Genomic DNA, 13,485 nt, shown 5'->3' on the forward strand with positions numbered 1-13,485 from the left:
ATAACTTCATTGAATTTGGATGCAGTTCTAAGATGTTTATGCAGCTTCCTCTGCAACTTTGTCTATTCCTTTAATAACGGCTTTAAAATTCTTTCAACAGCTATTTCTGTCAGTCTCACCTACAACCACCTCTCAGATATCCAAGGTTTCATTTAGCTCATTAAGCCCAGATACTTTTAAAACATCAAGTAAAATAAAGCTAATAAGGAACAAAATTTAAGGCATTTTTTTTTTTTATTTCAGCCAAGGAATGATGCATGCTACAGATTAATCTTTACTTTTCCCCACTTGGTTTTTCAAAGAATACCACCATTTCAACCCCCAATGAACATGGCACTTGTCTGTTTCTTCCCCTTCTAATTTATTCTAGATTTTCAAGTGTTTTCTTCAGTAACGATGCTTTCTCCTGCAGCTCGGGTCTGCTGTCTGTCTCCATAGTTGCTAAAGACTCAATTAAGAGCACTCTGCACTCAGATGTCAAGCTTTCCCACTGTTTAGATTCTGAATGGAAAGAGAAAGAACAACAACAAAAGAATCCTTATAGAACAAGCAGGCAGAAAACCCAAAACTATTCTTTCTGCTTTTCCTCCACACATCCTATCCCCAAAATAAATGCAAAGCAACCCCTTGGTAACAGTTCTGTAAATAATGATCACAGGCTTAACAGCTGTCTCCAAATCTATTATCAACAATAACCTGGCCTATCAGGGAGTTTCATCCTCTGTCCCCTGATGGAACAAAGAGAATGAAGCAAGGCTGAAGCACAGCAGGAAGCAGGAGGCCCTGAGGCAGGGCACACACAGTGACAGAACACCTACTGCCGCCACAGAGAACACCTCTTTATAAGACATGCACAGTAAAAACCATCTTTAATAAATTTCACAACTGCAAAGACAGTTTCAATAGATGACACTTTATTACTCCTTCTTTAAGAAAAGCACCAGAGAACCACAAGCACACTCAAAATTTTAAAAACTCAGAAAGCATGTGAGATACTAAATCTTGCTCATAAGTTTCTGACACTTTCTGGTGATGCGGTTTCAAGCAAGTTGTTTCACCATTTAGCCTCGTCTAGAATATATTCAGACAGATGTGGCAAACTGTGAGAAACTGGAGCTATATCTAAGTGCCTACCTAGCTCTTTTACTTCCACAAGGACAAAATGGATTATGAGACGTGTAGTGTTCCTGGGTGTAAAAGGCCTGTTTTATGGAGCACTCAGAGAGGTGCTTAGCTGTAAGCAAAGATACAGAAATAGGAACAGTAAATACACACAGCTCTGGAGAAAACTGTTCCATCTTCCCCATTCTTAATCCAAGGGGTTGAAATAATGAAAAAGAGGCCTCCTTCTGAAATCAGTAACAGATATACCGCCAGGGAAAATACTAACAGTTGTCTTCTGCCATTGACACAACATACCATGAGGTGAAATCTGCTTTTCAATAAGAAGGTTTAAAAAAAGAAACACAAAAAAATACAGGATTAAGAGAATTGCCATCAACTTTGATGACTCAGGTAGATGACTGTTAAATGTTTTCCCAACTCCACTTCTCAGTGTGTCATTCTGCTTATTCACATGTGTATGGTGAGTTCTGTGCCACTGACAGCCGTGTGCTATAACTAGCCAGGATTAACTCAAGATTCATGATGGAAACAAAATCATTTTTTTTCAGATAACTATAGCTTCATAGTGCATTAAAAGTATATAAAATCAAAGAATACCAAATTTAACACTTAATAAAATTTGACGGGTTTAACTATATATATTTCACTTCCATGTACATATGTATTGATTTGTATTTTAGTGTATGTGCTTATCAAAAACAAAAACAGAAAACAACAAAGTTCCTAAAACATATACCATCAAATACCCTGGCTTTCTGGTCCTCCAATCGGAACTATCAAGAACTCACCTTCAAGTTTTTTAAGCAGCAATTCTATCACAGATAAAGCTTCTGTTCTCACAGATGAGTAGGTCTTATTTTCTAAGAAGAAAATCATATAGTTCACATTATTTGTTTTATATGCCTTACAAAGAGAACGTCAAAGATTAAGTTAGTGTTATTGGAAAAAAAGATGCTCAGAAATGATAAATTCAGGGAAAGTTACACTTGTTCTTAAGTAAGCCTCCCTTTGCCAATTATCATCAAATACCTCAAATGTGCTACATGTCCACATGCCCTTTAAAAAAAAAAAAAAAAAAAGCCCTCAGCCAAATACACCTATCTCCACAACGAATGGCAATATTTAAAGGACCCTAAGCTGAAAATGAAAAAACACTATCTCAAACAGGTAAGTCATCTTCGCAGGAGACCTAAGAAAGGTCTTTAGGTTTGCATGACCTCTTCACTTTACCAAATGACATTACACAACACAGGGGTTAGGCCAACTCAGGGACACTGGCTGGTTCCCTGCAAAGACTGGTTTCTTAGCTGGCAATTCTTTATCCAAAAACACCTGCTACCTCCAAGAACTGCCGCTTAAATATGCTTCCTTGGTGTCTACTCTAGACACAGCATCTAGTTCACAGTGAAACTGTCTACTGAAAAAAAAAACACACAACCAAACCCAAGACAAAGAAAGCTCAAGATGGGCTTATAATGTCCATGTCCTGTTACGCTCCAAAGTACAGAAGCACTTAAAAGAATGATGGTGACCTGGCAACAGGACACAGGAGTCGGATTGAAGGGACTTCCACCGGCTCAATCTGGGACAATCTGAGCAACAAATTAAGGAAAATAATTATAAACCAATAGGGAAATAAAAGAGTCCAAGAACTAGTAAGGATAAGAGGTAAATAAAACTTAGGGAGAGGGAGGGACCCTGCTTATGAGTGGATACCAACTGTCAAGTGGTAAATGTGGAAGAAGTGCTAGAGTTGGAAAATCATCTTAGTAAAAGCTGGTTCAGGAAAAACCCCATCAATGCCACGTCTAGAGAAGACACTGTGAAGAGGAGCAGTGCATCTGCAAGGTCCTGAAGGGTCTTCCCCCAGACGGCTTAGGAGAGACCGTTCTGAAGAGGGGCCTGTTCCCCGAGTGGTCCTGAAGCGTGTTCCCAGAGGCTGCTTATTAGACAGAGGGGGGAAACCAGTAGCAGCAAGAGAAAACTGAGTAGTACCTTGCCTGGGTAATCAAAATAGACATGGCCACTGAGGGCAGATGGACACTGTGCCTACTGATGTGAGAGGACACAACCTCACCTACGGAGCAGCCCACCTGGGACTTCACAACCTGCGTCTACAGACCAACACCAAGTGAGAAACAGTCTTTTTTTTTTTTTTTTTGGCCATGCCCACAGCATGTAAAAGTTCTTGGACCAGGGATAGAACCTGCACCACATCAGCAACCTGAGCCACAGAAATGACAACACCAGATCCTTAACCTGCTGAGCCACAGGGGAACTCCCTGAGCAACATTCTAGTTTAAGGGATGAGGCAGGGCGGGGGAAGGGGAGTTCTTCAAAATTGTCAGTGTCATATATGACAAAGAAAGACTGAGGAAGCATTCCAGATTAAAAGAGACTAAGATAGGACAACTAAATTCACTAGATGATTCTGGATTGGATTCCTTAATGGAGGAGAGGAAAAAATTATATAAAGGACATTACTGAGTCAACTGAAAACCTAGAATATGAACGGTTAACAATAATGCCTCAATGTTATACTATGTCAAGATGGTACCTTTACTCTAGTTATATAAAAGAATTTAGGAGAAAAGGGGTATGATGTAAGCAATATACTTTCAAATGGTTCAGGCAAAATAATATATAGAATTGCAAATAATAAAGAAAATGAGGCAAAATGCTAACAGGTGACTCTGGGTAAAGGATATACAAGTATTACATGCATTATTTTTATAACTTCTATGTAAGTTTGAAATTATTTCCAAGTACATGTTTTTAAAAGCTACTTATCACAAAGCCTTTTCTAACCTCGTTGTTAAAATCCTAAATCACAGTTCAGATTTGTATAAGACACTCCAGTTTGGGGGGGCACATATTGAGTACATTAAATAGGAGAGTTCAGTAGTTGTTCCATAAATTTAGCTCCTAGTACAAAGCAGGGAATATTTGAAGCCTAACTCCTTGAGCTTTAAAATTAAAACTCCCTGGAGTTCCCATGTGTTGCAGTGGATTAAGGATCCTGCACTGTCACTGTGGCAGCTTGGGTCACTGCTGTGGCATGGGCTCCATCTCTGGCCCAGGAAATTCCACATGCCATGGGCGTGACTAAAAGTATTTAAAAGTTTTTTTAATTAAATTAAATTAAAATTCCTTATCAATGTCAGTTTACCACTCACCTAAAGAATATGTGATTGATTTACAAGTTTCAAGGAGAATTTCAGCCAAAGCCTCAGGATCTGCATGTTCTTCTTCTAAAAGCATTAATCTGTACAAGTCAGAACACAAGATACAAATACCAGTTACTAATAAACATTCCAAAAGCTTTCTGGCACATACAATTTCTAACTCTATGTATCACTTGACGATGTCACTACAGCTTTTAGCTTTAAAATTTTTTTTTAATTCCATTGATTTTTTTTTTTTTTTCCGTCTTTTCAGGGCCACACTGGCGGCATACGGAGGTTCCTAAGCTAGGGGTTGAATTGGCGCTGTAGCTGCTGGCCTACACCACAGCCACAGCTACGCCAGATCCAAGCCACAGCCATGACCTATACTACAGCTCAGGGTAACGCCACATCTTTAATCCACTGATCGAGACCAGGGATCAAACCTGCATCCTCATGGATGCTGGTCAGATTGGTTTCCGCTGAGCCATGACAGGAAACTCCCCCAAAATTCCACTGAATTTATATAAGATGCTAAGGGGTTGGGAAAGGTCAAATAAATGACTAAACTATGAAGCAAATTACCCCTGAAAAAAGGCATTCATTGACTGTAGGACTCCTAGCTGCACTTTCCACGTGCTGAGTTTTAGCCGTTCACACATCAATTTGCACAGTTCCTGGCGGTAACAACCTGGAAAGAATGACAGAACAGGGCAGAGCAGGACAGAGGGTGTGAAGGAGCAAAAGACAGATCGAGGAGGGCGAGAGAGAAGGACAGAGAGATGGGAGCAGAGAGGGACAGAGAGAGAGGGTAGGAGGAGGGGGAGGGAGAGAGGCAGAAAGAAAACAAATGCTTTAATTAAAGCCATGAAATCTCAATGACACTTCAGTAGGAGTTTATGCCTGATTCCCACAAACTTCCCTGATCAGAAATACCCCTTCCCCTACAAGAGCCTATGTTCATCTTCAAGGCAATAGCCTTCTCTGAGGACCTGACACAGAGGCTTAACCACACTGCCTTTTCCCTGTGAAATACCCTGAGTGATGGCCAGAGACAGCAGAATGCCGGGGGCCAGGAACTCCTCTCTGGACGCTCACATGATTCTACATGCTGCAGGCTTGAAGGAGTCAAAGGTGCTTTATCCCAAACCTGTCATGCCAACTGCACTTACTATTGTAAATATAGAATTGATGTTATTATGCCAATTGATGAAACAGGGGTATCAAACTCAACAGAATAGTTATCTTTAAAATGCTGTAGAATTTAGTAAAGTTCACAAATGTAAAAATGGATGGTGGTTTAAAAAAAAAAATCCAGAATTCTGCATCTGAATTGCTTCCTAAGAGACGATGATTTCCTTCCCCACCATAAAGAAATGAAACCAGAAATGGAAGCTGTAACATTATGAGGAAGATGTGTACGAGAAGCCGGTGTGGGACAAACTCTCAAAGGCCAGAGCCCTCCCCCTCGATGATAACCAGCATAACCTTACACGAAAAGACCTTTGTATATGTATCATCTTTTTATATAATGCTCTGCTTGAACTTTTTCTACCTATCAAGCAAAAGTTATTGTCCTAATGATATAAAGTAAGTGGGCTTTCACTGCAGCCCGCACCGTAATACCAAGAAATAAGACCTCTTACAAATCTGTTTCTTTTGGGAACCCATCCTAAACACAGCAAAAATACTTTCTGAAGTTCACACAAAGGATGGCAAGGCTCAAAGATCATCTTAAGTCTCATTTTAGAGACCTCCAATCAGAGAGAGTCAGCAGTACTTTTAATAAGATTCAAAAATATTGGGAGTTCCCGTCGTGGCTCAGTGGTTAATGAATCCGACTAGGAACCATGAGGTTGTGGGTTCGATCCCTGGCCTTGCTCAGTGGATTAAAGATCTGGCGTTGCCATGAGCTGTGGTGTAGGTTGCAGACGCAGCTCGGATCCCACGCTGCTGTGGCTGTAGTGTAGGCCAGCGGTGTAGGCTAGGTGTAGTTCCTAGCCTGGGAACCTCCATATGCCACGGGAGTGGCTCTAGAAAAGGCAAAAAGACAAAAAAAAAAAAAAAAAAAAAAAAAAAAAAAAATTAAGACATTCAGCAGAACGCACCAAAGTAGCAATGCAAGGCAAACTTAAAAGCAGCATCATCCCGAGGTTAAGCCCTGTCCAAAGGACTCCTACTAACCGCAACCTAATCCAACAGTAAAGGTTTATTCTTTACTTACTTCATCTTTTGGAAAGACATGTTCAATTCTGAAAAGCTCTCAAAACTCCTGAGTTTCTCAGTGAAATAGAGATTTGCTCATTGAAGATTTGGTAACAAAGCCATTAATTTCAAGATGAAGAGACCCCACTAATAAGTTCTGTGGATTCTTCAGAATACAGTACCATAGAGAAGAGTAACAGAATTCTCTGTAGAGTCAAACTACCTACACAGAATGAATCATGGTTGTTATGAAGTCCTAACCCCAAGTATCCCAGAATGTGACTGTGTTGGGAGATAGGGTTTTTAAGAGACCATTTGGCTGGGCCCTCATCCAAAGACTGGTGTCCTTATAAAAATATGTTAGGACACAAAGACACAGATGGCCATTTGCAAGCCAGGGAGGGAGGTCTCAGAAGTAACCAACACTGCTGACACTTTGATCTCAGACTACTAGTCTCCAAAACTGAAAAAATAATTTCTGAAGTCACCTAGTCTATGGTACTCTGTTACAGCAGCCCTAGAAAACTAACACAACAGTCAGTGAGATTATCTGCCAATGCGGGAATGAAACTTCTATTAGGTAATTCTCGCGATTAATCAGTCAGGCTCTACGAGAAGCAGCAGCTGTCCTCCGTCACACAGAACACCTCTGCTCTCATGAAGAAGCCCCGGGTTACAGCACTGCTCCAAGGGCACAGTCTGCTGCTTACGTTGGGTCTCCACATTTCGGGGCCAGGCTTTGCCCAGACTTTCAAAGGCTCCCAGCAGAGATTCCAGCTGGAGCTCCTTTTCCTTCTCATTCTCATCTTCGTTTTTGCTTGTCCGGACTCCAATGCTTTCAGGTGAGTTCTAAAATGTGCCAAAGACAAGGAAAGCAAGTTTTAATTTTTTTTTCCTTCAAAGTCATAGGAATAAAATTAAAACAATCAGGATACCAGAGTAGGGGAGGCTGACCAAGAAATAAATGCTAAATTTTCTACCAGGAGTTTTCCTATTTGCAAAAAGATTTTGTAACAGAATACTACATCTCTCCAATAAATTTTCAGAAGGAATCTGTAAGCAAAGATGAAAAAAAACACCATACAGGTAGTATTTTGAGACCAAGAGAAAAAGACTTGCATTAGAATCACAGAATTAAAGGAGGAAGAACTTGGTCATGTTGTAAAAATAAATCCAAACTCCTTCTTAATAAGATATGGAAAAGGCTGAGAAGTGACTTGTCCAGCTAGCTGGTGGCATAAGCCATTTAAAATATACATCTTCCAGTAGTTCCTGTCGTGGCTCAGTGGTTAACAAATCTGACTGGGAACCATAAGGTTGCAGGTTCGATCCCTGGCCTTGCTCACTGGGTTAAGGATCTAGTGTTGCCATGAGCTGTGGTGTAGGTGGCCAGACTCAGCTTGGATCTGGCGTTGCTGTGGCTGTGGCGTAGGCTGGTGGCTATAGCTCCGATTAGACCCCTAGCCTGGGAACTTTCATATGCCACAGGTGCAGCCCTAGAAAAGACAAAAAGAAAAAAAAAATTAAAAAAAAAAAATATATATATATACATCTTCCAAATCCATCCACTATTATTATGCATGTAACAAAAATTATTTAAACAGGATTTTTTACTGAAAGAAAACAACTGCAAATTAGCAGCATCACAAGAAATAGACTAAGAATGCTATTTAAAATATTTTGTGTTTCACGGTGTTCCCGTCGTGGCTCAGTGGTTAACGAATCCGACTAGGAACCATGAGGTTGCAGGTTCCATCCCTGGCCTTGCTCAGTGGGTTAAGGATCCGGCGTTGCCGTGAACTGTGGTGTAGGTTGCAGATGCGGCTCGGACCCTGGGTTGCTGTGGCTCTGGCGTAGGCCAGCAGCTACAGCTCCGATTTGACCCCTAGCCTGGGAATCTCCATATGCCATGGGACCAGCCCAAAAGATGCCAAAAAGACAAAAAAATAAATAAAAATAAAATAAAATATTTTTCATTTCACAAAAAAATAAACCATACCCTTTTCTTTGAACCAGTGCTCAACTTTCAAAGGCAAGTACTTCATTTTCCAAATGAAACTAAAGTCTGTTTTCAATCAAAGTCCCCCAAAACATGCCGAAGGCAGTCAACAGTGACACACTGAGCTCCGTGCCTTCACTCCGGGATGCCCGGGGTGGCGGCTGCACACACACGTGCACGGCAGAGCTTAGTACAGCCGTGATGGAGACCGTTCCTTCACTCCAACATCACTCACGGGAACTCACTGCTCCCATAGCCCCTAGTTGCCCAGCACGCAGGATGACACTCCTGCAACAAACTCATCTTTCTGCTTTATTTTAGAAAAAAAATAAAAACCACCCACCCTTCTCCCACGGAGGGGAAAGAGATACCCAGAATGAAGACTACTATGCCCAGTCTCGCCTGCAATCAAGTGTGGCTACTTGGCTAAGAACTGGCCTGTGAAAAGTTCCTTTGTGGCACAGCGGATTAAGGATCCAGCACTGTCACTGCAGCAGCTTGGGTTGTTGCTGTGGCTTGGGTTTGATCCCTGGCTGGCAAAGTTCTACATGCCATGGGCGCAGCCAAAACAAAACAAAAAAAAAGTAGCCAATGGGATAGAAGTGAAAGTGCCCTGTGGCAGCTTCCAGGAGCTCTCTTAAGAGCGAAGTGACATGACCACTTTGCGCCTTCCTCCTTTCTCCATCTCCTCTGCCATCACCTGCCTGAACTGCAAATACACTACGGACCATGAGGGCAATGGCCACACCCTGGGATGGCAGAGCTGGGAGCTGGAAAGAGCCAGACTCCCTAAACTATTACGGGAGAGACAAATGTCTACCTTGTTTGAAGCGGTGAAATTTTGTGATTTTCTACAATTTGCTTTTTTTTTTTTTTTCAATTTTTAAAGTATAAACCAGACTTGGAAGAATATGGCAGTCATTACCTTCTTGATGAGAGGTATGACAATATCAGCAAACTCCTGGAATCTGTCTTCTTTGGTGGCCTTTAAGACATCTGCGGTACAGCTGATTGCTACAATCTTGTATTTGGGATTCTCCTTGCCACACTCCTTCAGAACAGCCTGGAGAATTTCATTTATGCTGGGCTGATTGGGCACAGGCTTTTCCAGCTCTGCACTACAGAATTCATACAAAAGTACCAGGACAGTTAATAAAGGCTGAAGCTTTCAGGTTCAATTTAAGAAATGGCATCGTCACTGAAAGAACGCTTACCTGCAAGCTGTCACCACACAGGCAATGGCTTTCAAGAGTTCCTCCTAAAGGGTTGAAAGATGAAGGGATACCATTAAGCACACACGTGTCAGTTACATTCTCCATGCTGTGTCTACAATTACTTCAGAAATATTTCAAAATTATGACAACAAAAATTAACCAGAGTCACCAAATCTTTTAATACACTTTACTGTTTAACAAGCATGTGTGCAGAGTTTCACTCCAACTACAGAAGCAAGATACTTGTCTTTGTCTCTATTTCATGAAGCCTAGAGAACAGACCTGTTCAAGGTCACGGGGCAGAAGCATCAACAATGGAATCAGAACTGCCTGACTCCTAGTCCTGTACTTGATCTAAAGTACTGCCCTGGCCACTACGGACTTCCACAACGCCAAGTGGACTGTGTATGATGCCACAGTCTCATGTTCCCCACAGAGCTGTCATCGTGTATAACCTACTATCGCCCTTATGTGAAAAATGACTATTACTCGTTCAGAGGCCCAGAGCCAGGCATCCTCCGCTCGGGGTCTAGACGCAGTCTGCCTTGCTACTCAATTTCACAGACACTCAATCATGACTGGTTCATGAGGTCAATGGGTGCTAAGACTTATCTTTGAAAGCTGCACAAGATAAATAAAAACCAGCCTCCAGCATTACTGTGCAGTATTCAAGGATACGTGAGTTATACTGATGAAACGTCACATTTGATCAGGCAGAGTTTACTCAAAGCTTCCCACTGCCCAGGAAATCTAATTCACAGAAACAATCCATCTGATGTCCCACAAAACGACATTCTAATTGTTACAGGAAATGACAAAGGAAAGACGAAGTCATAATCCTTTAAGGATACCTTAAATGTAACTGGGCATGAATGGTTCCTTTACCTTTCCTGCCCATGTTCTTCCAGCCAGGCCTTGCAGTAATGCAGTCAGTATCATCCCCAGATACGGAGGCACCAGGGAGCTGGTTTGTTTAGCAATGGATGCCATGGCAATTGCACCCTGGGCTTTCATTTTCCAGGACTGAGACTGTAAAGCCTTCTGGGCAATGGTTATCAACTCCTGCAGGTATAACCGAATGCCGCCAAAGGAACCTAAGTTACGAAAAGCAAAATTAAAGCGACTTTCAAGTGATTAAAAAAAAAAAAAATTAACTGCTTTTTCTTTTCTAAGTCTGGAATAAAAGTCCATGACCGTCAGTCTAAAGCAATGATTCTCAATGCTTATACCACATTGCTCTGTGAAAGGGAGAGAAAGTGGGGGGTGGTGTGAAGTGTCTTTACAGGAGCAGGACTTCACGACCTTGGATATGGCCATAGGAGGGCCGTCATCCATGCATGCGTGTCAAGGAGAAAAGCAGAGTTCAGAGGCATTACTGTAAATTAATACTCTAAGGCAACAACAAAAAAGATATCACTGGACACTCTGGACTGAAATAAGCAAATCTCTGCTTCGCTTGGGCAGGTGCCATTCTCTCACGTGGGCAGCAATGAGGGAGGAAAGAAAAGAGCTCTGGGACCAACTTGAGAACCCAGAAACCTGGACAGGCTTAGACCCCAATGGGACACACATTGTCAAGATTCTGGAAAAGTAACTGCAAAAGCTTATGAGTAAAAAATGCGTGGTTCAAAACCGTATGATATCACTTATATCTGGAATCTAAAATACGGCACAAATGAACCTTTCCACAGAAAAGAAAATCATGGACTTGGAGAAGAGACTTGTGGTTGCCAAGGGGCAGGGGGAGAGAGTGGGATGGATTGGGAGCTTGGAGTTAACAGATGCAGATTATTGCCTTTGGAATGGATAAGCAATGAGATCCTGCTGTGTCGCACTGGGAACTATGTCTAGTCACTTAGGATGCAGCATGATAATGTGAGAAAAAAATCTATACATGTATTTGTAACCGGGTCACCATGCCGTACAGTAGAAAATTGACAGAACACTGTAAACCAGCCTATAATGGAAAAAATACAAAACATAATATATAAAAAAAAGTTAAAATAAATAAACAAATAAATAAAACGTGTGGTTCTTAAGAAGGTTTAACGCACAGGCACTGCTTACTAACCAGGTACGTTTTCCTGCCACACCTCAGTCCACAAGTTACATTCTTCTTTTTCTGCTTTCTCCTCATCGGCAATTTCATGCATGCCTAGAAATGCCAAAGGCAGGACTTCTTTGGCATGGTTCTTCAGTACATCGGGGCTGTATCGTCCAATAGCATGAACAGTCAAAGCACAAGAGGTCTTGTAGACGGGTTCTGAAGAGAAGCGGAAAAAAACCATCATCTTTCGATACCTATTGTTTTTAAGGGTAACTGCTCAACTTGCACCAGAGCGAAACAGATCAGTAAAATCAATTAGAAGTGTTTCTAGCAAAGCACATAAAATCAGAAAGGGTTAAAACCTGATTTGTACTGTTTCATTAGGTTCTTTACATCTAAATTAACAATAATATAAAGCAGGAAGAGAAAGGCACCTTCTTTCTCCATATACCAGCCATTGAGCTTCTGCAGGAGTTTCTCAGTGCTGCTATCCCGTGAGGTCTGAAAGAGAAACAAGCCCGGTCATTTCTCTGCAATTATCCATGTATAATTACTCAACAAATAAGAACTTCAACTCACCCGAACTAAATGGCCCATGGCAAAAGCACAGGATTTCTGAATTACACTGTTCCGATCCGTCAGGCCGCTAAGCAAAGCACTCATAAGTTTACCTAGCAGAAACGAAGGAGAAAAATCTAATATCTGGTTGACCAAATGCTCTGCTCTGTTCCTAGGACCAAAACAAACTTAACCCTATATTTAGTATCTGATTAATTCTGTGATAGTCTATAACCCTGCATGTTACCTTTGTACTATCCATTTGCCTCTCTTTGCATGGCGTAAAATTAAAAATTAATCTGTGTCTAGAATATTGTGGGGCAAGTTGCAAAAATGAGAACTAGTTACATAAAGTTCATCAGCCCCATCTAGGAGCCAATCCAAGAAGAGAAAAATGCTGCTGTCAAATCAGCTATAGATGGTAATAAACAAACCCCACAGGACAGCCAATACTTTCACTTCCTTATACCACTAGGAAATCAACATTTACAAAACAATGGAAACTTGCTAAACTTGATCATCCTGTACCTCTTACAAACAGCAATAAAGGTAGAGGTGGGGGAGTCTGAGAGAAGAAAAAGTATACAATATCACAAGCATGTCTGAATGATCATACTTTTCCTTTTAAAACCATGTCACGCAAGACATGGCCTTACAAAAGTATCACCCCATGTGGTTTTGACAAACTCACCTGAGTAAGGTGTTAGGTCCTGGGGACACTGGGTGGTTAATGACACAATGACACTGGCACAGCCTCCCTACAGGGTTACAAAGGCAAAGGTCTAAATCTGACGGTCATAATGTTCTATCAAACCCTTCGTTTTTAAGACTCAAAGATTTAAAAGACATACACAGTCTAACAGCCCCTTTCAGGATTCAGTGTAGAAAGAGTAAAACTAAATTATTAACACGAAGATTTTCAAGACCTCCAGTAGAAGGTTAGGGTGCGAGCGTATGCTGCTCTCATACACTGCAAGTGCGAAAAAGACCAGTTCAATCTTTTGGGAGGACAACATGTCATCTTGTCCATCCTTGTTCTAGAAACTTAACTACAGGAAAGTAGCTTCAGATGTGTCTCATCACAGTGCTTTGTTTAGTATCAAAAAAGCTAAAAACAGGTGAGATGTTCCTCAGTGGGTTAAAATCAATGACGTTCCAGCCACACAAGAGTAG

General features: G+C 41.4%; 1 protein-coding gene across 5 annotated transcripts in view; it reads right to left on the bottom strand.

Annotated features, from left to right (window-relative positions):
- KIAA0368 (KIAA0368 ortholog) overlaps positions 216-13,485 on the bottom strand; it is a 103,382-nt gene continuing 90,112 nt past the window's right edge. For all 5 annotated transcript variants that reach the window (XM_021067464.1, XM_021067473.1, XM_021067461.1 and 2 more), the window contains 12 exons: positions 13,004-13,070; positions 12,334-12,425; positions 12,189-12,255; positions 11,779-11,970; positions 10,593-10,801; positions 9,708-9,751; positions 9,419-9,611; positions 7,205-7,343; positions 4,875-4,980; positions 4,302-4,390; positions 1,914-1,985; positions 216-501 (listed from right to left, as the gene is read on the bottom strand). In XM_021067464.1, the coding sequence (XP_020923123.1) occupies positions 362-501; positions 1,914-1,985; positions 4,302-4,390; positions 4,875-4,980; positions 7,205-7,343; positions 9,419-9,611; positions 9,708-9,751; positions 10,593-10,801; positions 11,779-11,970; positions 12,189-12,255; positions 12,334-12,425; positions 13,004-13,070 (1,410 nt within the window). In that variant the 3' untranslated portion in view covers positions 216-361. The remainder of the gene's footprint in view (positions 502-1,913; positions 1,986-4,301; positions 4,391-4,874; positions 4,981-7,204; positions 7,344-9,418; positions 9,612-9,707; positions 9,752-10,592; positions 10,802-11,778; positions 11,971-12,188; positions 12,256-12,333; positions 12,426-13,003; positions 13,071-13,485) is intronic.

This window comes from Sus scrofa, chromosome 1 (genome assembly GCF_000003025.6).
Source record: "Sus scrofa isolate TJ Tabasco breed Duroc chromosome 1, Sscrofa11.1, whole genome shotgun sequence".
Lineage (NCBI taxonomy): Eukaryota > Metazoa > Chordata > Mammalia > Artiodactyla > Suidae > Sus > Sus scrofa.